The following is a 27,980-nucleotide window of genomic DNA, read 5'->3' as shown; positions in this document are numbered from 1 at the left end:
ATCTTTTGACAAGATTTCGTTTCAACACCTTTTTCCGTTAAGTTTCCTTTCCAAAAATTCAAAACTGGTTGAGTATTCTTATGAACTGTCCATGTGATGGAGTATCCACTCAATCCACAATCCATATATTTTTTCTTTTGTAAATACTATAAAGTACTACGTAAATCTTTGGATTCTTCCACTTCTCCGTTCTTCTGGTCATAGGTTATGTTATCCTGCATTTTTTTCTCTACAGCTTTTGGACTCGCTTCATGTTGCAAAGTGTATAGTTATCTTTTTAAAAGCTAGTATCAAGATACGCCAAGCATACGATTGAAAATACACTTCCACTTTCAAGTCTGAGCATTTTTTTTTATTGTTTTTAAACTATGTAAGTTTGTTTACCTCTAAATTCATTGTTTTTTAATTGTGTACTTTTTATGGTTGCAAACAAGTGGTAACCGAATAAAAGATTTTGAATAGTGAATATTAAAATATTATTCACTATTAGTGTGATACAAAATTGACAGAAAACAAGGCAAGTGATGGAACTGACATCCATAAATACCAGGTGGCCTTATAATCCTGGCTCTGATTTTGCCACCTCTGAGGCCACGGGTCACAGAGGCAGTGCCAGGGGTCACAGCTGTGACCACTGGCACTCCCTAAATGACATCCATGAGAGAACACACAACTCACAGTCTGGAACCAGCGGATAAAAGTCCGGCTAGTACTATATTAACAGGGTCTCATCTAAGGGGTCGCAAAGCTTCTGTAGAACACAGAAGGTAGGCGTTTGGGAGGGGGCAAGGAAACAGGTAAGTGGGCATTGACAAGGGTTCTCTTCGGCTTGTTCTGTGCACGTATAACGGACATGAATTTCTAGTGCAACTTTAAGTTTTTCTGTACATATGGAAAGTTTATAAAAAACTTTTCTAGCATGTGACTTTTTGGCCCCCTTCAAGATACCCATTAGTTCTTAACAAGTATTGGATCAAAGAATATTGCAATTACAATGTCAGCCTTATCTGAGAACCATCCTACCACACAGATCTAATTTGAAAGGATTTCAGGACACTATATCTTGGTCTTCTCTGTTCAAAAGAAGAACTCGTATTGGCATACCTGCTAAAGGGCACATTGCCGGGCTGTGGAACGAAAAGTAGCCTAGGCAAAAGAGCTCAAATCAGACAAACTCCCTTTGTCTCCTTGTGTAAGCTCTCAGTGTCCGTCCATTCATTATCCCTCCCCTACTCTCTCTCTCTCTCTCTCTCTCTCTCTCTCTATTTCATTTCTCTTTCTGTCTCTTCCCACCCATGCCTGCTTCAGTTGTTCTCTGGGACCTGTGGAAAGTGACAGAAGCAACAGAATGGAGCTGTGCTTTAAAAAATCGGTATTCAAAGACTCCAGCCTCCAGGTGAAAAGTTTGGAAGAATAAAGAACCTGTCTCTCCCTGCTCACACTTAACGCTGACATCACAAGATAGTGGAGAGTTACTAACCTGGTTATAAAGTGCGCAGACGTGAAGTGCTGTATTTCCTGAGGCATTCTGCACTGCCATATTTGCTCCGTAAAAAAGCACGTGTTCCAAATGTTGATCGTGCCCATACCGGCAAGCCTGTAAAATATAAAAATAAACACAGGGTGAGTACATTTCACTAGAATTTACACACTCTGAAGGCTACTGCAGGTTTTGTCTCTGGGGCTGATCGTCCACAACCAGCGTGCTGTATTTATCAAGAATTGTTCTTTGCTCAAAACAGGTTGAAGCTAAGAAGGGGGGACCTGATGGTGAAACACCACCTTAAACTGACTTCATTCGTGTAAGGCTTGGCTTAAGACTGTATGGAACAGGGGAAAACTTGAGTTACATCTGTTTGTTAGGGATATGACAGTGTGTAGACATTCGTAAGCCAGGAACAATACTTTGCCAATCAGCTCTGGGTGTCAGGAGAGTACAGCCACTTAAGGTCTAGTCTCTTTCCACTCTCACAGCACCGAAACATTTCCCCAACTACTGTAATTGACTTCAGATTGACCACTATATATGTTAAAATAGATATGATATTTTAAAAGTGCAAGGCTACAGTATGTTGGAACAATTATATGGTAAGAATTCTGGGGCATAAAACGTAAAGATCCGAAGAAACACTGTCAGTGGTACAGTGATGTCACTACAACTGCAGTGGTTGGGTGGTGTTCACCATGGTGAGAACATATTTACCAGAGTTGGGCCATGTAAGTTACTCAAGCTTTTTGCAAACTCTGCATGGACTTCTCGTTTACCCTTAGTTATGTTTTGTATCCCAATGCTTTATATCATGTATGTCTGTAATGTATGTATGCATGTATTTAGATTTATCGATATCTAACTTAGAAATAAAGTCACAGAGGGGCATATTATCAAGGGATTTATCTCCGCTTTTCTGGCTTTAAAAGCCAAGAAAGCGGAGAAAAAAGTATCTCCCTATCGGCAACAGCGTGCTAACACACAGATGCGCATGTTAGCACCCTTTTTCTCTACGCCTCCCCTTGCATCTCTAATGAGATGCAAAGGGGGCGTTCCAGAGAAAAATAATAGGAGAAATGTTGGTAAGCGACATTTCTCCTATTATCAAGGATTTCGCTAACCCTGTTAGTGATTAAAAAAGCAGCGCTAACCGCGGTTAGCACTGCTTTTTTTACACCTGGTATTTTCCTGACTTAGCCATGATATCCTATGGAAGGTGGATATCATGGCTAAGTTTGTGAGCCCCTATCATCAAGCTAACGCCAAACTTTGAGAGATTATCGTTGGCTTTCCAGCGATAATCTCTCATTTGGCAGTTAGCGCAAGGATTTTCATCACTTCTGAGATAAACCTTCCTAATAGCAAGTTTTCTCTGCGATAATTTCCTGCGATGCTTAGCGTTAAAAAATGTGTTGCTAAGCATCGTTAGCGATAAATATCGCTAATCGTTGGTAATATGCCCCAGAGTGCTTTACAATAAAATGGGGGATACCAAGGTATATTAAAGTAAGGAGCTGGAGTAGCGGAAAGATAGAGCAAGTAGACCTCAAGCCCTGTGTGGCTGCAATAAAAGAGAGAAGGGTAGTGATAGGAAAGAGTGTGGAACGTTCTTAAGACTGACGATCTGGACAACTCACGCTGCCTAGAGAACAGATTCCTGCACTATTCAAATGTTCCAGTCTGTCTGAGCTGGGCAGGCCTTCAGCTATCTCATTTTGTACAATTTCACACAGGAGCACCGGTTCACTAAATCAAAAAGTGTTATCTCCTTTTAAGTCAAGATACCTCAAACTACATGCGGTGTCAGTAGGCAAAACAAAGAGTAGTGTTACGATTAATTGACTATATCAGTTTTCTTACTTGTAATATGAAAATGAGAGAGCGCAAACTGACTTAAATGTATGAGTGCACCACACTTACCTGTAGTAAGCACAAATCATGAGGAGAAATGCCATGAGTGCTAATAGTATCTGAAATTATATTCTAAATGTATAGCTAATATAGAGATGTAAGTAGAAGTGGAACTAATACAGAAATGTGTGACATTATATGATTTTATTAGATGTGATTACTTTTGAATCTATGTCGTGTAGCTGTTAAAATGTAAGATGGTATGCGGTTAAACGCAGAATGTGGTAGGCCTCAGGGCCAGAGCTGGAGCTAAAAGGGAAGGTGGTTCTTTACACGACACAGATTGTATTAACGTTTGGTCATCGCATTAAATGGGCCATGAATTATAATATGTTTGTTGAATAATAGAATAAGAGTATTAACATGCTTTAATTAAATGAAGAAGTTGAATGCTATAATCATAATGAGAAATATTGTAGGCCTGAAATGTTTTAGCATTGATTTACACGTACATGTCTGGGCTGAGAAGTGTTGCAAGCCTTTTTAGAAGTCTATGAGAGTTGGGTTCTTGGCGGCAGATATCTGTCTGCAACAGGAAAGGGTGGATCCAATTATAAATGAATGAATAGAGGTCTGTTCAGTGGACGGCCCAGACATGGAGGAGGGTTTTGGAATGTTTAAGGGGTATCAGCGGGCCGGAGAAGAGCCTGAGAAGCAAGGTCAACTCTAACGTCTGAGGCCCAATACAAAGCATCATGGAAAAAGCCTGAAGCTACACCACGTGAGAGGCGTTTCGCAAGGGGCGTCTCAAATGTTGTTGACTGTTTTGTATTGGGGACAGCACCCCTGGGTGGAGTTAGAGCAGATACCTGAGGACCCTTTAGAGAGCGGATGGGTAGGCAGAGAGGGGTCATGACTGGAGAACTATAGGTTTTCACCAAGAGACTTAGAGTGGGTGACTTCCCTTGGGGGTCATTCACTGCTGACACCTTTGTTAGGTTGGGATTTGGTTAAGTAGGGATACCATCTAGAACAGGGTAGGGACGCCTAACCTGTGTGTTTTCCTCCAACCTAAATGAAGGAGAGATATGCGTCTATGCTGATAGCTTTATTATTCTTAGAACTTGTGTTAGTGATTTCTGTTGCTCGTCTGAGGGCTTTTCGAGAGCACATGTATGTAATTGGACCTGTGTATCTCGTGAATCTCATTCTGAGATGTCTGTATTTGCAGCTTATCATTTCCTTACAATAAACTTTTGAAAGCTAGAAGTTGTCTGTGATCTTTGGGAGTAGAGTCCTTTATTGGGTGAACTAACTTGCAGATGGGTGTACTGTTTTCCTCCAAGACAGGCAACAAAGGTTCAGTCGACCAGATCGAGGTTTAGATCAATAGATATAAGGTATCGATCAAAATCTCGCCCTTTCAGTTGGTAGCTATAGAGGATGGTTGCCTTCTTGAGGACGGTAACCTAGGCCAGGTTAGCTTACCCCAAGGCCCCTAGAATTCGATGATTGGAAGAACAGCCCGCCGAAGAAGATCCGGATGACGTGAGACAGAAAAAGCAGCAGTATCGGTCGAGAGTGAGTATAAAGGGTTATGCGTGTTAGATTGCGGTGTTTTGTATTGTATCTATGTTGTAATGTTTGGCGGAGTTGAATGTCTGTAGAGTGACTGTGGAACAGGTTGTGAGCGCGCGCAACCGGTGGAAATCTTAAGTTCAAGGAGAGCTTAAGTGGTTCGGGTGTATCGGACACCCAGAGTAATTGTCAACTAGTGTGAAGGGGGTCATGAGGTACCATTGATCACCCGAAAGACCGAGATAGGGGGAACGTAAGAGTGAGTGCGTGAGTAACGGACGCTGGTCGGAAGTTACTGTGTGTGTAAGCAACCTATCAGAGGGACGATAGACATCTCGTCAGTTGTGTTGACAATTACAGATAGACTGTGGACGTACAGTCGAGAGAAGTGACCGCTTGGTCGGAAGTAGTCATTTTTCGGTGTATGAATGGGACGCATGCATAACCGGGAGACGAGTTGAGAAAGGAGGGGTGCTGCTGCGAAGCGGAGAAAAGTGACGTCAGGTAGTGTCGCGCAGAGATTGGCCGACCGGAGAAAGACCGCGCTGTGATAGGCCAGCTAGCAAACACGTCAGACAGGGTCGCGACGTGATTGGCCGACCGGAGAAAGACCGCGCTGCGATAGGCCAAGCTAGCAAAGCCGCGACAGGATTGGTGGATTGTCATCAGGAAGTAAACAGAGTAGCGAGGCTGGATTTTGTGCGCATAATTATGAAGTGTTTTAAATGGTTGAAAGCGGTGTTTAAAAAAGAGAAGCGGGGATCGTATGAAGGGGAAGAAGCCCCGCCGGAGGGTACGCCAGCTCGTTATATGGCAGTGAATGTTGGGCTGCATACGATCCTTTGGATATCAGAGTGGAGTAAGATTACTGAAGGAAATGAGGAACTGACGTTCCCGAAGTACGGGACGTTCAGATTAGAGGTGTTACATCGATTGAAATCAGTCATGACCTCAAAGAGACCCTTGCCTAGACCAACCCAGTTTGAAGCTCTTGATGCATGGATTAGGGCAGCGCATGAAAAGAATATGAACAGACGACAAGAAAGGGTGAAACGATCGGTAAGGGCAGTGCAGGATGCCAGGTGGGATGCGGATGCTAAAAGATGGAGAGTGCATAACATGGAAGTAAATAAACTGTACCCAGTGTTAGAGGCGCCAGTAAATAAAAGTCCCCTAGAAGAAGATGAAGAGAGCGAAACAGAGGACAGCCTGATAAACAGATTATTGACAGACAGGCCACCCCCGTATAATAGAGCAGGGGGGGAGGTCGAGAATACTGAAGGAGAAAAGGGGGGCAATGCAGGAGAGCACAGACCGCTTCCCAGTTCAGAGTGGGATCCTGAGCCAAAGAAAGAGCTGTCCCAGCCTAGTCAGGTGCAACAGGTAGTCGGGAGGTTTGTGGTACAAAGAGCGCCGGAAACGGAAAGCGCCACATCCTACCCATTACCAGATGCACTACAGGTACCTGTTACCATAGGTCCTATAATATCGATATATGACCAAGAAAGAGCAAGAGGGGAAGAACGGAAACGGAAAGACAGAGAAAGAGCAGAGCAGGCAAGGAGGAACGATACCACTAATTCCCCAAGTCAGATGCCGATACCCAGAGAGTGGAGCACCCCGATGCACACAGCAGGGGACCCAGGAGGAGATCCCGGGGGCCCTAGATGGCCAATGGATCTGAGGGGATCTGGACGAAAATCCTTTCAAGAGCTAAATGAGTACATGAAGCAGTGGGATGAGGCAGTGAAGGCTCAAAAGAGCATCAATGCTGCGGAAGCTGAAAGAGAAAGTCAGGACAGCAGAGCACGGACTCACTGCGGGGCTGGGGAGAGTAGCCCGGAGTGGGACTGTAGAGGGAGTAGGGGAGTCACCCATTGGGCCCGGAGTGGAGGTAGAACAGACCTGGAAAACGGGGGCCCCGGGAGTGGAGGGGTGGCGTGCCCAATACTCAGTGAAGGGGAGAGGAGAGCGCAAGAGTACAGGAACAGCTTTAAGTGTCCACACTGTGTACCTGGCACCAGAGAACTGAATGGGAGTTGTGAGAGGTCGCACCATAGTCCCTGTGATGACAGAAATGAGCGCAGCCCAGGGAATATGGGGAACCAGGAAGGATCGTATCGGATACTGAGCGATACGAGGCAAAGGGAGAGTAGCGACCAGAGGGAAAATAACAGAGAGGTGTGCAGTGAGAGGAGAGAAGAAGAAGAGAATGGGCAGAGCCAGAGTAGGGGTAACAGGCCCGTGTTCCATCACCTTCCAAGATCGGATGGCCGAGCATGGGACCTGGAGAGATGGGAGCAAGGGAGGGCACCCATTAACTCTCCCGAGCCCAAACGCAGAGCTCGAAGTTGGGATGGTAGGGAGACCAGTGAGCCCCCTTCGAAAGACATATTGCGAGCTGAGATAAAAGCCAAGAGACTTGATGTCTCCAGCTTAAGGTCAGATCTGGATGACATGGTAGATGGTACCCTGCCTTTAGAAAGAATGGAAATGTATGAACAGGATGAAATACTGTATATGGCAAAGGACATTACTCGAAAAGCGAGAGCAGTCCATGAGAAGTTAGTCGAACTAGCAGGCAAATATATGGTGGACTTGTCAAGAACCAAAGCATTACAGGGTAACCACAGGCTACATTATACAGATCGAGACCTAGATGAGAGGAGAACGATTGGGCTGAAAACGCACATAAGGGAACTGATTACTGGAATAAGGACATGGAGAGCACTAGATAAGTGGGAAGAGAGGTGGTCCAAGAAAGGGACCGGCAGGAGAAGCATGATTGGTATGACACCAGGACAGCAGGGAATAGAAGCTTACCCTTTGCGTGAAGTCGCAAATGGGAACTATGTACATGTCCCTTGGAGTAGGGGAGATTTAGCTGCTTTCACCACCTCCTTCCCCAAACTACGGGAAAACCCTGTGGAGTGGTACAAGCAAGTCGAGAGGTTTGTAAAAATCTCAAAGGTCCTATGGATAGATCTGAACACGCTGTTTGACATTGTAGTACCAGGCGATCTGTGGACAGCATGCAAGGTTAGCGCTGAGTGGCCCACAACGGAGCCAGAGAGAGATGCTAAAACTAATGGGCCGTCCGAGATTGTGATGGCAAAATTCGAGAGAGTGATGACTTGGCTGAAAGAAAAAGTGCCAATGCAAGACATAGATTGGGTCAGAATAGACCGAACAAGACAGGAACCCAAAGAGACAGTTCATGAATATTACGAGAGATTGCTGATGGCGTTTAAACAGTATAGCGGCTTGGATGTAATGGATCCAAAAGACATAGGGCAATTTGTGTCCAAGTTCGTCCTGGGACTGAGACCGGATATTAGTTTAATGATTCAGCAACACTCGATTTGTTGGCAAACTAAACCCCTAGATGAAATACTGAGATATGCCAGGTACTGCTGTGATGAGATAGACTCTAAGGCTAAGAAACTAAAAGAAAAGTTGATGGTGGTACAGATGCAGGCAGCAGGGAAAGGGGGACAACAGCAACAGCAGCAGGGAACAGGTACAGGAGGAAAGAAGCAGTACAGTCAGAACAAGGGCAATGAGGAGAGTTCCACCTTTAGACCCAGGATAGACATAGCTACCTTGAAGAAAACGACTAGGTGCCACCAGTGTAACGAGCTGGGGCATTGGAAACGCGAGTGCCCCTACAATGTAGAGATAGGAGAGCAAGAGATAGAGGAGGAAGAGGTTCAGAGCGCACCTACAAGAGGGGTAACGCCATACCAAGGAAAGGTGCTCAAAGGGGGGGGGGCTCCTCCCCGAGCCCAGTTCCCGCAACCTCCTCGAGTAGGGAGTATGGGTAAGACCTATAGACAAATGCCCCTGTTTGTGGAAGGAGAAGAGTGCTATTATGTGGACCCATTAACCGGACAGAGAGTGGAAAGAGAAGACTGCACCCTCGGGGCAGCCTTGGAGGTGGACCAGAGGGGACCCTATGTTGAAGCAGAAGTAGCAGGGTGCCCTACGACATTTCTGGTGGACACAGGAGCCACTAGATCCACGATCAGATCAGCTGCAGTTCCAGACCTGCCCATGTCTGGAGAGACCATACAGGTGGTAGGGGTCGCAAACAGGAGAATAACCAGCCAATTGACAGAACCGGTACAGGTGAAAATAGGGAAGTACAGCGATGAGCACCAGTTTGTGGTTTGCGATTCAAGCCCTGTGTGTCTGCTAGGAAGAGACCTGTTGTGTAAATTGAATTGTACTATATATTGTACACCTCAGGGAGTGGAGGTATTGACCAATGATGATGACGCAGATTTCAAAGTTGCAAACTCGAGAATATGCGTGGAACTGTACCCTACTTTGACAGTAGATGAGCTCCCCTGGGACTTGAGAGAGACAGTGGCATCAGAAGTATGGGATTTCACTGGGGAAGAGATTGGATTGGTCAAAGGGGTGGACCCAGTGAAAATTGTAGTGAAACCGCATGCTGAGTTCCCAAGAACACCCCAATATAAATTGACTCCAGAAACGATTGCAGGCATAAAACCCGTGATCGAGTCCATGATTAAACAGGGAATACTGAAAGAAATCGTGGGTAGTCCATGCAACTCCCCGATTATGGGTCTGCAGAAACCAAATGGGAAATTTCGGATAGTACAGGACCTTCGAAAGATTAATAACATAGTCGTTTCGTGTTGTCCAGTGGTACCGAATCCATCAGTGATACTGTTTCAAATTCCATTCCAAGCTGAGTGGTTCACTGTGATCGATCTTTGTCAGGCTTTCTTTTCGATCCCTCTGGACGAAGAAAGCCATTTTCTTTTCGCATTTAAGCTGGAAAATCGCGTCCTAACATGGTGTCGTATCCCTCAAGGGTATACAGAGAGCCCATCGATCTTTAACCAGCTTTTGAAGAAAAATCTTGAAAGTCTAGTGCTGCCCCAGAAGTCAGTTCTGGTCCAGTACATAGACGACCTTCTTGTGGCGTCAGAAACAGAAGAAGCTTGCAGGGAAGACTCCATTGCTTTGTTAAATCACCTAGCTGCCAATGGGCACAAGGTGTCCCCGGGAAAATTGCAGTACTGCCTGACAGAAGTGCAGTACTTGGGACACAGAATAGAGAAAGGCAAACGAAAAGTGTCACCAGACAGGATAGAGGCGATCATGAAAATGAATGCGCCTAAGACACAGAGAGAGGTCAGGATGTTTCTAGGGATGGTGGGTTATTGCCGACAGTGGATCGTGAACTTTTCACTGAAAGCAAAGCCCTTGCAAAAACTGACGCACAAGGAGGTGAGTGATCCGGTACCATGGGACAAAGACTGTTTGATGGCATTCTTACAGCTGCGAGAGGACCTGTGTCGTGCTCCGGCATTGGGAATGCCTGATTACAATAAACAATTTTTTCTTTACTGTTGTGAGAGGGAAGGTTGTGCGTTGTCTGTGTTGGTCCAAATCCATGGGAATGCCCGTAGACCAGTTGCTTATTTCTCGGCTACTTTAGACCCAGTAGCCGCAGCGTTGCCCGGATGTCTCAAATCCGTTGCTGCAACGGGTGTCAGCATTGAGAGATGTGAAAATATCGTCATGGGGCACCCGTTAGAGGTGTGCGTGCCCCATTCTGTTGAACTGTTGATGACCAGGACCAAAACACAGCATTTGACCAACAGCAGGCTCACGCGCTATGAGCAAGTTATTCTTGCTGCAGAGAATGTGACCCTCAAGAGATGCTCTGTTTTGAACCCTGCCACCTTAATGCCACTTCCAAATGATATCGAGGATGATGATGAATGTACAGACCATGACTGCCTCGATGTGACTGAACTATGCACCAAACCCAGACCCGACATCGTAGATGAGCCACTGACTGACCCAGACGAAGTTTTCTTTGTCGATGGCTCATGTGTAAGAGACGAAGTTGGGCAGTTGAGAGCAGCTTATGCTGTTTGTACAATTGAAGGAGTTGTGGAAGCTGGGTGCCTGGAAGGAGTACACTCCGCTCAGGTAGCCGAGATTATTGCCCTGACACGTGCTTGCTTAGCAGGCAATCAAATTCGAGTTACCATATACACCGACAGCCAGTATGGGTATGGGGTAGTTCATGATTACGGGCAGTTATGGTCTCAAAGAGGGTTCATGACCTCTTCAGGCTCTCCTATTCGCAATGGAGAGTTTGTGCGCCTGTTGTTAGAAGCATTGCAATGCCCAGCAAGTATCGCAGTTGTAAAGTGCACCGCACATACCAGAAATGAGGACTTTGTTTCGAAAGGCAATAGATATGCAGATGAAGTTGCACGGTATTGCGCGGAACAAGGGTACTCTTTCACAGAGGTGGATGTGGGTGGAATAAATGTAAGAACTGAATTAGCCATGATACTGGAAACTGTTGATACTTGGGATGAACTGTCAACCATGCAAGAAAATGCTCCTGATTCTGAAAAAGAAACATGGGAAAAGGCAGGATGTGTAATGGGTGAGACCCATTTTTGGGTCTCAGCAGACGGCAGAGCAGTGTTGCCCAATGAGATGGTGAGTCCAATGGCTAGACTCATACATGGTCCCGTACACTTAGGGAGAGATGCTATGCTGAGAGTGTTTAGACAGACTTGGTATAATCCTAAGTTTAGAATAGCAGCAGAAGCAGTGTGCCAGCGTTGTGTGACCTGCCAGCAGCTGAACGTAGGAAAAAGAACACCAGTTGCATTAAGTCACATAGGAAGGTCTGGAGGTCCATTCAATCGAATGCAGATAGATTTCATTGAAATGCCAAGGTGCAACCGCCTCCGCTATGTCCTGGTGGTTGTTTGTGTGTTCTCCAGATGGGTTGAGGCATACCCTACACGTAGGTGCGACACCCTCACAGTGGCCAAGTTACTGCTTAGAGAACTCATTCCTCGCTTCGGGGTGCCGGCCTTTTTGGAATCAGATAGGGGAACACATTTTAACAGCGAGCTTGTGAAGATGATCTGTGTAGCACTAAATATTGACCAAAAGCTGCATTGCAGTTACCGACCAGAAGCCTCAGGGATTGTGGAGCAGATCAATGGCACGATCAAGAGCAGGATAGCAAAAGTGTGCTCCTCAACGACCCTGAGTTGGCCTGATGCCCTGCCATTGGTTCTCATGAGCCTTCGTAGTACCCCAGACAGAAGAACAGGGTTGTCACCACATGAGGTGTTAATGGGGAGAGCAATGAGGCTGCCATCTATCCCAGCTACTGCACTGTTAAATATCACAGATGATATGATCCTGGACTATTGTAAGGGGCTGTCTGACGCCATGCGTTCTGTGTCCCTTCAGGTGCAGGCTGCCGAGGTTCCAGCGTGCCAGGGCCCGTGCCATGACCTGTATCCTGGGGACTGGGTCCTGGTAAGAAAACACGTGAGAAGAAGCTGTCTGGATATTCGTTGGCGTGGGCCCTTCCAGGTCATCCTGATCACGAACACAGCTGTAAAGGTGGGAGGCCTGCCCAATTGGATCCACGCGTCACATACGCGAAGGGTTCCAGCACCTCTGGAAACAGCTCCTCTCTCGGATAGACGTCCAGCTGAGGACCGAGAAGCCATAGAGGGGGCTAGCCAAGCTGTAGAGGTGCCAGCGGAAGCAGGGAACGAGTCTGACCAAGCTGAGGACGGTCAGTACAACAGTGAAACTGAAGACGCTACAGAAGGAGAAAGTAGCTGGGAGTACGAGTCAGACCCTGACAGGTCTGAGAGAGAGCGGGAACAGACAAGAAGAAGAAGGAGTAGAAGGGCACGTGGAGAAGCAAATTGGCCGCAAAGAAGGAGCTCTAGCCTGAGGTCAACTCCAGAAGCAACCCTTCCTCCGATATCAGAAGACTCAGACCCCGAAGAAGGTGCTCAGGGCGCTGAAGCACCAGACCAAAGAAGGTCAAGAAGAGTGCGTGTGCCTAACAGAAGATACTCCACACCTGAGTGGACATATCTGGCGACAAATGTCTGTGAAACCGGAGACAGGGAGGATCCGAGCGGTGGTGGTGTCCAGTTCTGAGCCCATTATCACTGTGGAAATACGACTGTTGGTACCCGGTGTCGAACAAGAAGGGTCACTAACATTCATGCTCCCCAGACCTCCCCGCCTCAGCAAGTTAAAACACATGTTTCTTACAGAATTGCAATTCCCCGACTTTGGTACAACGATAACAGCACATGAAGAGCACAATCTTCGTTTGGAAATACTGAACTATGCTATTGAAGCTGCAACCACAAATCTGATAGTAGACTGTTAAAGGACTTTGTAAATAAAGCAAACAGAAAAAGAAGATTACCTAGCGCCCAGGAAGCAGAGAATATTAGGGAACTTCCCTTGAGTGGATGGAGAAGGGCTAGGGTTGTCTTTTTTTTTTTTTGAACTGTTAAAGGACTTTTGCGAAGAAGGTTGTCAGCCTCCAGCTGTGTGGACTCTAAAGACAAAAGGATTGAAAAGAGACTGTAAAGGAACGAGAGGAAAAGAACTTTTTGCTAAAGATAAGAGAGAGTTATATTGTCTGACGAAATGGAGGCCGGCACCCCGAACCGCAGAGCTAAATGTATAATAGGTACACTAATAGTAGGAGTAATAATATTAATAGCTTTAGTGGTAACAATTTCTTATGTAAAGGGACATGAGGAAGAGGCAAAGGTAACTGATGTGAAATCTGTAGAAACGCTTACACCTACTGTTGCAGGTGAGAAAAGGGAAAACACTCAAGAGAAAGCGTTATTGGCTGCAGAAGCCCGCAGGTTACACGTAGACGAGTCCCAAGGAGACTTTAGGTCAAATGCTTATGCTAAACTTTTATATGAATACGTGGATGCCATGGAGGTTAAGGATTGCTACGTCTGCATGCAGTTGCCGGCGTCTGTAGATGAGGGTATTAGATACCATCACCTCCCTCTGACATATGGCATTACATGTAGCTTATTGCTTAGTATATTTTATGAGAGAGATAGTTTTGAATACTATTTCTCAAATTATGATTCAGTGTTGCCAGAAGTCCCAAATTATAAGCAGATGAACAAATGGGACTACTGGAAGAGTGAAGACAGATTGGCCAAGTTCTTCATTCCTTGGATTACCTTAGATACTTCACATGCCCGTAGAAATAACCTGACATGCAAGGTGTCAGAAGTCGAGAAGAAGTTCATAGGGCAGGTGGATGATCGATACAGGAGACAAAAGATTTTGAAAAAATCAGGACAAGGGAAAACAGATTGGACCGAGGAAGAGAAGTCACACCAGAGAAAGGGTAGTAGTGGTCCAATAGCTTTAGATAAAGCGCAGAGAGGAAAGTTATGTCTTCACAGAGCCAAAACGTATTATGAAAATGTATACGTTGGAGAAGTTGACTGTGAACATGCTTTTAATTTAGAGTACTACACTAAGGATTTCCTGAAGGGAATGCAAGTGATTCCAAATGTGTATTTTGTATGTGGAAGAAATGCTTACGTGAGACTACCTGACAACTGGTATGGATCATGTTACTTGGCAATTGTCTTCCCCAAAATATATCATGCACAAGACTTAGTGATCATTGAGGGTCAGACATCATCGAGGGGAAGGAGAAATGTAGGTGATGCCGAAATGGTTGGAGATGTCTTTGGAGCTATGTTCCCTCTATTGGGAATAATCCTTAATGATGTTAAAATTAGACGACTGGCAACAGTTGTCGACAGGTTGTCTGCCAGCACTGCTCAGTCCTTAATGCTGGTAGAAGGAGAGATGCAATCGATAAGGGCTATGGTTCTTCAAAATCGTCTTGCATTAGATGTCCTACTAGCAAAAGAGGGCGGAGTCTGTAAGGCTTTGAAGGTCCAGGAATGCTGCACTTACATTCCAGACAATTCAAAACCCCTTGAGAAGGTTATTAGGAACATAACTGATATTCACAAGGAGATCGAAGACTTGAGTAGAGAAAATGTTTGGGAAAAGGTGGGCCACGGAATGAGTACAGTTGGAGGGTGGTTTTCCACCTTAGGCAAAAGCTTTGTTTGGTATATTCTAAAGCCTATCATCATAATATTGATCTGTGGGATTATATTGTGGGGATTGGTGAGGGTATTCAAATGGTACAGAGCAAGAAGGTCAGAAAGGGCCCAAAGAGAACAGCTGCAGAGATTGGCTGCCATACAAGATAATCAGTACAGGAGTCTGAGGGCTCTGGAAGCGCAGAGAATGCCAGCAATAACTTTAGTTTAAATGTTAGTGATGACCCCGAGAGGTCATCAAAGGGGGGAACTGAGAGAGCGCAAACTGACTTAAATGTATGAGTGCACCACACTTACCTGTAGTAAGCACAAATCATGAGGAGAAATGCCATGAGTGCTAATAGTATCTGAAATTATATTCTAAATGTATAGCTAATATAGAGATGTAAGTAGAAGTGGAACTAATACAGAAATGTGTGACATTATATGATTTTATTAGATGTGATTACTTTTGAATCTATGTCGTGTAGCTGTTAAAATGTAAGATGGTATGCGGTTAAACGCAGAATGTGGTAGGCCTCAGGGCCAGAGCTGGAGCTAAAAGGGAAGGTGGTTCTTTACACGACACAGATTGTATTAACGTTTGGTCATCGCATTAAATGGGCCATGAATTATAATATGTTTGTTGAATAATAGAATAAGAGTATTAACATGCTTTAATTAAATGAAGAAGTTGAATGCTATAATCATAATGAGAAATATTGTAGGCCTGAAATGTTTTAGCATTGATTTACACGTACATGTCTGGGCTGAGAAGTGTTGCAAGCCTTTTTAGAAGTCTATGAGAGTTGGGTTCTTGGCGGCAGATATCTGTCTGCAACAGGAAAGGGTGGATCCAATTATAAATGAATGAATAGAGGTCTGTTCAGTGGACGGCCCAGACATGGAGGAGGGTTTTGGAATGTTTAAGGGGTATCAGCGGGCCGGAGAAGAGCCTGAGAAGCAAGGTCAACTCTAACGTCTGAGGCCCAATACAAAGCATCATGGAAAAAGCCTGAAGCTACACCACGTGAGAGGCGTTTCGCAAGGGGCGTCTCAAATGTTGTTGACTGTTTTGTATTGGGGACAGCACCCCTGGGTGGAGTTAGAGCAGATACCTGAGGACCCTTTAGAGAGCGGATGGGTAGGCAGAGAGGGGTCATGACTGGAGAACTATAGGTTTTCACCAAGAGACTTAGAGTGGGTGACTTCCCTTGGGGGTCATTCACTGCTGACACCTTTGTTAGGTTGGGATTTGGTTAAGTAGGGATACCATCTAGAACAGGGTAGGGACGCCTAACCTGTGTGTTTTCCTCCAACCTAAATGAAGGAGAGATATGCGTCTATGCTGATAGCTTTATTATTCTTAGAACTTGTGTTAGTGATTTCTGTTGCTCGTCTGAGGGCTTTTCGAGAGCACATGTATGTAATTGGACCTGTGTATCTCGTGAATCTCATTCTGAGATGTCTGTATTTGCAGCTTATCATTTCCTTACAATAAACTTTTGAAAGCTAGAAGTTGTCTGTGATCTTTGGGAGTAGAGTCCTTTATTGGGTGAACTAACTTGCAGATGGGTGTACTGTTTTCCTCCAAGACAGGCAACAAAGGTTCAGTCGACCAGATCGAGGTTTAGATCAATAGATATAAGGTATCGATCAAAATCTCGCCCTTTCAAAAATATCCAGTACCTCAAACTACATGCGGTGTCAGTAGGCAAAACAAAGAGTAGTGTTACGATTAATTGACTATATCAGTTTTCTTACTTGTAATATGAAAATATCCAGTACCTTTTGGTTACAAATCAAGGAGAAACATAATTTCAATGCACGTGCCTAACTCAAAATTGGTTGTAACCAGTGACAGTACTTTTTAAAGTGTAAACGTACCTAACATTTTTTACTTTCTCTCTCCACCTTTTGATACTTTTTACATATAAATATTTCCCCCTTTTGACACCCATCACATATGAGGAGAAACATCAGGCCCACCGTGCAAGTATTCTAAAAATGCATTGATTATGAAATGTGATTTGTAAGATATCGGTCGACTGGGTCTTAGAGCAAACGAAATTTGCAATGCCTTTATATCGATATCAGTGTGTACTCTGGAGGAGAAATATGTAAGTGATGAGCAAGTTGTTAAGAATATGTTAATTTCATCGACGTTAACTCTGACTTGCACTGCCCCCTCCTGGGAAACAGACACGCCATTGTCAACTCAGAGTGGACTTCTTAAAATGCAACATTACCTAGGTCACTGTTACCAGCTCAGATCTACTTCATAATAAATTGATCTGGCAGTCTTTGTTGTGGGAAAAAGATCAATAAATAAGTGAATACGATCCATCTAAATAATGAGACATTATTAATCTCACAAATCCATACTCCAGTCACATAGAGATCACACCTGTCAATTTCCCATCCAAATCTTCTCCTGAACAACGGGGTTAATTCACTTTGAATTATGCACACATTTGGCGACAATCAAAGAAAGAACGAAGGTTTGAATAATGGGAGAGCCTGCTCTGCACATACAAAAAGGTCTACAGGCACGTATATAGCACAAATGTACAAAATCTTCAGAAATAAACCAGCACATACATCCCTCTCTTTCCACACCCACAAGCACTTTTAGTCACTTCTCAGACACACCAAAGCTCCTCTTGGACTGGGCCCTTTATGCAGGGTCAACCCAGATTATTACCTTTCTTTGCTGAAACCGTTTTTGTTGGGTTTTAGCAGTCTGTGCAATCGAGTCCTGCTAATCGGGGTAAAGTGTTCCTTGTCTCCATTAAACATGGTAAAATGGCCTACACCTGAAGGACTGTAGTAGCTGCTTGAACAGGGCTCACACCCCAGTCCAGAGTTAACGGTTGTGAAATTGTTTTTAATCTTTACATCAGTAGGCCCTATTAATATGAAAATATACACCTATGTGTACATTTTGCTTAAATATATGCTTCTAAAATTAGTTTGGCCTAATAATGCTTCCAAGTCAAAATATAAAACTTTTCACTTTTATTCAGTATGCTCCAATGCGCTCTGCCTTTTATCGCGAATTATTTCATTTTCAGTATTTAATGAGTGTAAACTCTGCTGAGGATGTCGATTCACCAAAATATCGTAGGTAGCAGTGGTGACAGCACATGACTCTTTAACGCTGGTGATGTCACTGGACGTGGTGTCACATGACCTATGTTTCAAGCGGCACCATTGTCATTAAAGTTGTTTTTTATCCACCTCTCAATGTGGATTATCATTTACCATTATTCACAACAGTTCCAGCCATGCTATGCTCGAAGTGTTGCGTTGATAGGATGATGTGGCTAAAAAAATGAATGTCGAAGTTATACCGACACACGAAAAAGGAACAGGGAATAAAACAGCATCAAGCCTCACTCCTGATCCTTTGTATCGGGTTGTCTTTTTATCTCCACATCTGTTGTGTGTGCCTTTTTCATGCACCACATCTGCCCTCTACACTCCACACTGGCTGCTAGGCCCAAGTTACCCTGTTCATCATAAGGTTATACTTGTTGCTAAACGATCGCGTACCGCCCAGTTACTTTCAGAGGAAAATAACTTTTAAAACAAGTTCGATGATAAAATGTGTTGCTAGGACGAATGCATGTTGTGCTAGAATTGCAAACACTGCATTGCAAAGTAGTAATTTCAAAAAACACTTCGAGGTGTATTTTTGTACAGCCCACACTAGTATGGACATGACCTCCAGATTTAATGGATGCAAGGAGAACTGAAAGGGCTTCAGGGGGCGATAAAATAAGAGTTGGTACAGGATCCCAGGCGTTTCTAAACTAAACACTTTCGATTGGCTGAACTCGTAGTACCACAAATGCAACTCCAGAGGGCGTGGAAAAAAACAAATGTCTGTAATTCGGATTTCCTGTGACTGTAAGGCAGTTAAGGCCTGCCAGAAAAAAATATTTATTTAGTTTAATAATCAGACGTGCCTTCCCCTAGTGCACTAAATTCAGTAATCGCTAATTCTCTGCCCTTTGTTCTCATTCAGTTTTCCTTCCCTGGAAGATCGTTGTCAGGGGGAGTTGTGATGCGCATGCGTTCTAGAAACTAAGGGCCTCATTTAGATCTTGGTGGAAGAGGTCTCCATCACAATCGTGAAGGAAATCCCCTTGCCTTCCTACAAGTGCAATGGGGTACAATGGTCTGCAATAAAGCGGACGGGATATATGGGACCTTTGTGACGGGTTAAGCCCTCTGCCAAACGCTAAATGAGCCCCTCAGTATTTGCTTTAAAAGCAGGGGTTTTATTATAGCCTTATCGCCCGCCACAGCGGGCTATATCAGCTATTAAAGGCCAGCTCCAGCGTTAAAGACCCTTGCCGAAGGTATAACCTCATGATGAACAGGGTTACTAGTGTCATAGCAGCCAGTGTGGAGCGAAGGGGCCAAGTGTGGTGCATGAAAAGGGCATACACAACAGATGTGGAGATAACAAGACAACCCGATATAAAGGATCAGGTGTGTGGCTTGATGCTGTTATATTCTTTTTTCCCTTTTCGTGTGTCAGTAGAACTTCGGCATTCAGTTTTCTAGACACACCTTTCTTTCAAGGCAACACCTCGAGCATAGCATGGCTGGAATTATAGTGAATAATGCAGCAGGAATTTAATAGCCGGTATAACCCTGCTACCAAGGGCTATAAGGCTATTAGAACAATCTGCTACTAGAGGGCCTAATGTTCTAACAAATTAAACAAAGGCTTCAGAGAGCGCGAGGGGATTGCAATCCTCTCAGGCTCCCTGAAGCCTTTGTTCACAGCTACAAAGAAGCTTTGAAATGTTGGAGCTCCGGGCTTATACCCCCATTATAAGCCTGGAGCAACCCATTGTTTTCAATGAAGCTTCCAATGTTCCAATGTTATAATATAGCCCTATAGCCTGCCGTAGAGAGCTATACCGGCTACTAAAGGCCCTCTCGGCTCGGGCCTTTAACAAGTCTTAAAAGGGACTTTAATAGCCGGTATAGCTACGAAGGTATAAGGCTATTAGAACATTCTGCCACTAGAGAGCAGAATATTCTAACAAAAAAGAACAAAGCCTTATGGGAGCGTGAGGGGATTGGAATCCCCTCAGGCTCCCTGAAGCCTTTGTTCACAGCCAAGCTGTGAACAAAGAAACATTGGAATGTTTACCAGCCATTATAAGCCTGGAACACCCAATTGTTTTCTATGGAGCTCCCAACATTTCAATGCTCTAATAGCCTGTATAGCCGACTAAGAAGGGCTATAAGGCTATTCGAACATTCTGCCACTAGAGGGCAGAACGTTCTAACAAATAAAACGAAGGCCTCTCGGAGTTCGAGCGGGTATAAATCCCCTCGGACTCCGAGAGGCCTATGTAAAATAACATTGGAATGTTGCTTTGCGGGCCTTTACTAACCCGTAGAAACACGGGGCACTCTATTGTTTTCAATGGAGTGCTGCACATTCCAATGTTCTAATCTTGATTATGCTTGGTCTTCTGGCTTTGAAATAAAGGCCTTGTGATGCGCAAACAACGAAACGCGCTATAGGCATGTCTACAATAGGTATGTGTGTGTGTGGGGGCAAGTTTGTTAGCAAGACAGACAGGTGGGCAGGTAACTAGTAAATGATCAGCTGGATTTGGATATCCTAACAGGCAAGTAGTGATTTTTACGTTAATTAAAGTAAAGGAGAAACACAGAAAGTGCCCTGCTCCACTTATGTTTTTGAAATGTACAATTAAAAAAGCCCTAGATAAAGTACCCCCAACAAGTTGTGCAGTTCATTGAGTTGAGCAAACACATAACTTCACCGCTTGACATGGTACAGGGGGAATATCATACTGATAGCACTAGGAGATGTGATATTTAATCATGGCTTCGACAACATAGTGAAAACTGTGTAAAAGGTCTGCAGAGGTTGCCTCACAGTGGAATATCTTTGGTGTGAGTAGCCCATGAGACTCACCATTGAACCACTCAGACTCCAGTAGTTATGTAATGAGAAAATTGGAAATTACACTCTCAAAAGACGTGTTTTGTTAATCCTGTCCCCCCTTGTAATAACTTGTGTGCTCTTGGGCAATCTTTTTCTGAGCATCTTTATCAGCTTTTTTGTCAGAGACATGAAGAACTTAAATTAAACTTAATACCGATAGCTAGTGATAAGAAAATAAGACTGCAACCCAAAAGTCATTCGATTTTTTTCCACGTGGGGGGGGGGGGGGCACACTTCTGCATCTTACAATCTAAAGCACCCATGGGGTCTTTAGGGACCTATGGTCTATATTCAAAGAACCTGTTCTGGCACAAGAGCACTTATCAACAGTGTTAACAGCGGTATGCTGTCATTCCATCTCAATACTCAAGACACTCCCTCTGTACACTTGACTCACCAAAGGTAGCGAAAACGAGCAGGGAAGGCTTACTTTAGTGTTGGACTTGGCCCTTTTGGCAGGTTCACCCCGAAACATTTTTGCATTTGTCTAGCCCGTTTCTGTAACCTAGTGTTGGTGATTTTTGGCCTCTGCACACTTTTCCCTGTGGTTCAGGTGTAAAGTGCGTGCGCTCTCTGTGTATGTGTGGTGAGAGTAGCCTGCCCTCCCATAGGAATGCATGGGGAATATGTGTGTCCATGGTAGTTTCTTATGTGTGGGGAGAGCAGGGTCGAGTTTGACATGTGCGAACTCGTGAGATTATATCCTGCGCGATGATGTGCGCGGATTTATTGTGTCTAATGTGGTAGTGCCACTTCTAGAAGTTGGCATATCTGTACAGTGAATGTGAATTGAAAGTCTGGCTTGTGATTGGCTGGAGCTGGCTGGTGTGCCTGGCTCCAGGAGTCAGGATGTGTCTGCCCAGGTGGTGATTGGAGAGATCTGTATGTTGATGGGAGGGAGGAGTGCACCTGGGACATGAATAGGGCTGGGCCTTCCCTCCACAGTGCTGGCTCCACCCCCTGTGGTGTGTCTGATATCCCTGGCCCACCTTGTGAATAGGCAGAGGGGCTGAGCAAAACAAAGTGCTCAGGAACCAGTTGCATCTGGTTCGCCCCTTGCCTGCACCATTGGAAACAAAGGATTTAGGTGTATAAAAGAGGGGCTGTGACACCATGAAAAGGTTCTTGTGCTTAACTTGAAACAACCAGGGGCGTGCTGCTGCTGGGGCCCAGGGGAAGGCTTGCCTCCCTGGGCCCTGCCCAGCCCCTGGATGCTCGAACACTAGTTGGATCCTTTTTTTTATGTGTTCCCCTTCCTTTAGCCTTATGGATTTAGGCTGCCCTAGCGCCCTAATAGCCCTGTGCCTTCTTCCTGTGATTTGGATTCCCCCAAAGGGTGAGAACCTGGGGGCTGCACAGCGCTGATGCTGCAGGCCCTGGTGAAGGAACCCCTCTCAAGGGGATTCCCCTGTGATGTCAGTACTGCGGGTGCCACCCCGCTTATTTAATTACTTTGGTGCGCAGGTGCCCACCTTGCGTCTTTTGTTTTTAATTTAAAATGAACACGGGTGCCCATCCCGTTTATGGGAGCCAACGCGGGTGCCCACCCTGCTGTTTATTTTTAAAATGACAGGAGCATACCCCAGATCACCGCCAAACCAAGGAGATCACCGCCACGGCCCTCGCACAAAACCGGAAGCCAGGCCTGTGCCGCCTGTATGTGGGCAGGGCCTGGAGTGTGCCAGTTCCGCTTCCCCCTTGCCAGGAGGAAGCTGTCACATGCCGCGTTGGGCGAGAGGAGAAGAAGGTGGCCGATTGTAGCTCGGGGCTCCTAGAGGTGAAGGGAAGCCCCGCGCCACAGAGGAGGTGCTGCCGCATCGCCGGAGGGAAGCTGACCTGAAGGCGGGAGCCTACCCCGCCGGCATGAATACTTCTCGGGGCTCCTCTGAGGATGAGAGAGCCCCCCAACCACAAAGCCTCTCCAGCGAGGGAAGACCGCCCAGAGTCCGACGGGAGGAGAGCCTCCCCCACATAGTCGGTTAGTGGGGAGGCCGCTGGGCGTGTTGTGGCTGGTGCCTCAGGGCACCCGGGCCGTGTTAAATGAGTCTCAAGCGGTCCGGCCATTGCGGGCCGCTCTCACGTGGGGCACACAGTCAGGGCAGCCCCGGTTGCACAGTGGGCCGCCCCAACGTGACAAGATTGGCTTGAGAGGGCCCCGTGGTAGTCAAGAGCGGCCCCGTCTAGCAGTGGGCTGCTCTAACGTTGGGTGCGAGTTCTTGGGCTTATGGCCCCCCCAGTTCACTGGGGACAAGTTTCACGTGAGGGGCTTGAGGCCTAGTTACTTTCCAGGGCCCGTTCTTCTCCACTTTTGGGTGCTAGCTAGTGCTAGCAGAGTGCTCCACGGGCCATGTGTGTATTCCAGAGCCCAGGTGGCTCCAATGTTTAGCCCCTTATTTTCAGAGCCTTGATGCCTCCAACAGTGGCCTAAGTTGTTGCCAGAGCAGAGGGCTCCAGCATTTGGCGCAGTTTTTGTTCCCAAGGGCCAGTGAAGGCCCATGCCACAGTTTAATTCCCCGCTGCCCAGCAAGTAGTGGGCAGCTGCACCGTTTAGGCAATTATTTCAGGGGACATGCACTTTTGGACTCCGGAGCGGGTCGCACTCCTTCGCCCCTACCTTGGTCTTTCACAGCTGTGTAGCGCTTAGTGCCAGCTGCAGCGTTTAGGCCCTGTGCTTGTCCTCAGCTGCCCAGCAAGTAGTGGGCAGCTTCAACATTTAGGTTTGCGCCGGTGGCGCACCCCTGACTGGTGGCGCGTTGGCAGTGCGCCCTGACATTCTGGACAAAGGGCCTTTGACCCCCTTCTTGAGATGGCCAGTTGGCCAGGGTACTGGGAGATGTATAGGGCGCAAGGCCATAAGGTGATTTATGTGCTAAATGTGATATGTGCTTTAAATGTGGTGCTAGGAAATTTAATGCATCTAGTATGTTTTACGCACCCTGTGTTGATACCTCTAGAGATGGTTTTACCTATGGAGGTTGGTGTTAGTGAGATTGTACTTCACTGTGATTTACACCCCTAAATGTGAGTTATACTTAGGAGGTGGGGTCTAATGTGTTTAGACTAGAGAGGAGATTGCCTACTGTATTTATACTGGTTAGGCCTAATGTGATTTATGCATAATGTGCCATGCCGTTATGCCTGTGATACCTCTAAATGTGTTTTCATGCTTAGGAGGTTGTTTTGCCTAGTATAGTTTATACTAGTAAGTTTATGTGTCCCTGCTTGATCTATGCTTATGGTGATTAGTATTGCGTAGTGTGTACCTCCCTTTTACCAGTGGTTACTGGTTGTGGTCTATAATTGTTATTTGGTGTTACAGGTACTCTAAGCGCTATTTCTACTAAGTGCTGATCCTGACAGTGGCCCACGGGGCCCTGTCCTGTGTAAATAATCCCTTGTGAATATGGCCCGTGCCAGTTGGCACAATGTATATTGTGTGATTACTATCTGATGTATTTTAAGAATACAAAAGTTATTTTTATATAACCTTGTGTGGAGTTTCTTTAGTAGTGTGCCTGGGATGTTGTTGCTGTGTGCGTGCGCAAATGCTTTAGACATTGCCTCCGGGATAAGCCTGTCTGCTCGTGCCAAGCTACCAAGGGGGTGAGCAGGGGTTATCTTTGGCGTGTAACTCCCTTGCCCTGACTAGAGTGGTGGTTCTGCCTGGCTTTGGCGCAAGCCTTAGCCAACCAGAAATCCCAGTTCTAACAGATAGGAACTCAGAAACAGCTAAACACAGTACTTTCAACTCTATGGGCCAGATGTAGAGGGCCATTTACCGACCGGTAACGGCCGATTTCGGCCGTTACCGACCGGTAAATGGGTATTTGGGATGTAGGGGCATCATTTTACAGATTCGGTAAATTTACCGAATCTGTAAATGTACCGAATCTGTAAAATACCTGTTGGAACTGGCCCTTCTTGCAGGGTCATCCTCAAACTTTTTGCTTCTTTCTCCCTTATTTTTCCTGACCCGTGGCTGTTGGCAATAGGACTCTGCGCACTTTACCACTGCTGATCAGTGCTAAAGTGCATATGCTCTCTGTTTAAATTGTTATTATGATTGGATATACATATTTGGCATATTTGTATCACCATGAAGTCCCTAGTAAAGTGCACTGGGTGTGCCAGGGCTGGTGATGACAAGTGCTACTAGTGGGCCTGCAGCACTGATTGTGCCACCCACAGGAGTAGCTCTAAAATGGTGTCTCAGGCCTGCCACTGCAGTGCCTATGGGCAGTTTAGAACTGCCATGTCCTCCTTGTCAGTGTCCCCACTGACCAGGCCTAACCCCTCCCTTTTTGTGCGCATCAGTCACCCCTATGGAAGGCCCAAGGTACCCCCTGGGCAGAGTGCAGTGTATGTAAAAGGTAGAGCATGTACTGGTGCAGGTAACATGTTCTGGTAGTGAATTACAGCCATTTTCGTTTTTCACTATTGTAAGGCTATCTTTCTCCATAGATTAACATGGGGGATGCTGGCTACAGTGGTTAACAGCATTTCTTCTCATAGGAACAAGATAGGACATAAGTATCTAGTATCCCTGAACTCAGAATTTAATAACACATCTTTTAGGAAAGATTGTTTTTAGATCCTGTGTTTGAGAACAGCACTTTTAGAAAGTTGCTGTTCTCTTGTCTGACCCTTCTGTGTGCCTGGGCCTGTTTGTGTATTGACTGTCTGGTTTGTGAGTGACAGGGGCTGGGGAATTAGGCTGAATGACTGCAGTTGCAACTGGAGTGGTGGGAGGAGTTAGCACCTGGGCTGAATAGGGCTGTGCCTGCCTTCCACAATGCTGGCTCCACCCCCCTGCTGGGCGGCTGAGGACCCTGCCCCTCACTCTGAAAGGAAAGATGCAGCCAGCAAAACAAAGTGCTCAGGATCCACCCAGAACTGGTTCAGACCGGGCTCAGGGCCCACATGCACCAAGAGAACAAAGACTTTAGGGGTATAAGTACAGGACCCCTGACAACAGAAAATTAGATCATCCTGGAAATCAAGAAGGAACCTCTGCCAAGGAGAAAGCTGAACTGAAGAAGGAAGATTGTCCTGCTGTTGCTCTGCTGGACTGACTTGTTGTTTTGCTGCCAAGGAGAGGGGAAGGACTTTGCTGCTCAGCTGTGTCTCCTGTCTTGAAGGAATCTCCAAGGGCCTGAGAAGAGCTGGCTCCCTGTTTTGAAGTCCCAGGAACAAAAGGACTTCACCCCCAGCTTCCCTGAACTCTGCTGAGAGAGTTCTGTCCCTCCTAGAGTGCTTGATCCAGTTGTGGGGCCTCTGGATGTTGTACCTGTGCTGGGAAGCTTGAAACTAAGCTTGAGTGACTTTTGAACTTGAAAAGTGTCGCATCGCTCGCTTGCGGAGCGCATCCCCGACAGTGCGAGAAGTTTCCCGCCGCTACGGAGGTCGAGATCGTCGCAGCGCCTGATGCCGCTGCCAGAGACGTCGCATCCTTCGTTTGCGGGATGCACCAGACCGGTGCGGGAGAATCGAACATCGCTGCGAGTATCGTCGCAGAGCCTGTCGTCGCTGGGTGAGATCGCCGCACCGCTTGCTTGCGGGTCGCATCACGTCGCTGCGAGTGTCGTCGCAGAATCAACGCATCGAGGAGCTGCGAGAGAGAGGATCCCCGCTGGACCGCGCATCGTCGCCCCGGAGATCGTCGCAGCCCCTACGAGATCGTCGCATCGTGCCTTTGCAAGAACAGACTTCCTACGGAACCTACGCACCGGAATCCATACAAGTGGCCTTCCTCCCCATACAGACCGGATTCGTCGCAACACGCCCGCTGCTGCAGCAGGGGCTGTCGCATCGCCTCCCCAGGGTCTCAGGAGCAACGCATCGCTTGTTTTCCACCGCACCAGCTTCTGCTTTTTGGAACTTTGTTGCAACTAAAGGTACTGTGAGTAAACGTGACGCAACTGTGAACTTTTCACGCATCAGTAGAGAATTCTATCGCAACGTAGAGAATTCTAACGCAACCTTAAGAACTCTTTTTGAAACCATATTCTTGAACTGTGTATGTTGGATTTTTGTCGTTTTGGTCTTGTGTAGTTTAGATTAAAAATACCTTTATTTTTCTAAACTGTTGTGGAGTCAGTTTGTGGTGTTTTCACTGTGTTACTGTGAGTGTTGGTACAAATACTTTACGCATTGCCTCTGGTTAGCCTAGACTGCTCGTGCCAAGCTACCTAGAGGGTGAGCAGGGGTTATCTCAGAGGGTTATCTCCTTGCCCTGACTAGAAGCAAGAGTCCCTATTTGGACAGTGGTACCTACCTCTGCCAACTAGAGATCCCCAGATCTAACATTGGTGGTCAGGCGGTGGGATTTGAACTTGTATTTGAACTTGACCCACAGTAATTGGTGTACATCACTAGTGAGTGCAGACCACTACGCCACCACATACTGTTTGTTTTTTCCGATGTCCTCCTGGAAGTATTTTTGGATATTGAGACTCTGGCTAGTATTGCACCTGTAAAATTCTGCCAAAATGGAAGTCAACTTTTTCCACCTGTGCATCTACACAGAGGAGGAGATAAAAGCCTTTTGCAAGAAGAGGGGGCTGCCCATGGAGAAAGATTCCACAAGGAGGGATCTTGAGGCATGCCTGTATTCCCATGAGGCCAGAATTTGGGAAGCAACATTAGCAGATGATTCTGAGGAGGAGGACTTCTCTGACAGTGAGGAAGAGAAAGATGAGTGGCTCCTTGCGGCTGAGCAAAGGTGCAGAGAATTAAACCGGCTAAACAAGGAAGGTATGATCCGGTGGGCCTTAGCCCAGAAAGAAAAATGGGATGCTCAAGGAAGGAGCTTTGCTGAGTTGGAGGTGGAGTCCAGCTCAGATGGTGGCAGCATGTTTATGATATCTAGTGCTGAGAGAAAGGTACAAACACCCAGAGATGTGACGCCTGACTTGAGGGAGGGGGTCGACATACACCAGGGGGTTCAGGTTTATGATGTAGTTCCATTGGAGTGCAGTGTCCCTGGATTAGATATGGGGACTGGCACTGGGGACCAAATTCCTAGTGGTGGGAGGGACACTCTACTGACTCTAGATGAGAGGTACAGGGAGAGGGGTTCCCCCATGGTAGAAACCTTGGTGTGTGTATGTGAAGACCAGCCAGAAGA

General features: G+C 46.1%; 1 protein-coding gene across 2 annotated transcripts in view; it reads right to left on the bottom strand.

The window, feature by feature from the left end:
- Nucleotides 1–27,980, bottom strand: part of SHANK2 (SH3 and multiple ankyrin repeat domains 2) — a 3,078,421-nt gene that overhangs the window by 1,605,497 nt on the left and 1,444,944 nt on the right. For both annotated transcript variants that reach the window (XM_078684305.1, XM_078684307.1), the window contains one exon: nt 1,481–1,597. In XM_078684305.1, the coding sequence (XP_078540431.1) occupies nt 1,481–1,597 (117 nt within the window). The remainder of the gene's footprint in view (nt 1–1,480; nt 1,598–27,980) is intronic.

This window comes from Lissotriton helveticus, chromosome 3_2 (genome assembly GCF_964261635.1).
Source record: "Lissotriton helveticus chromosome 3_2, aLisHel1.1, whole genome shotgun sequence".
In the NCBI taxonomy this organism is placed as follows: Eukaryota; Metazoa; Chordata; class Amphibia; order Caudata; family Salamandridae; genus Lissotriton; species Lissotriton helveticus.
This window is presented reverse-complemented; position numbering and strand designations above follow the sequence as displayed.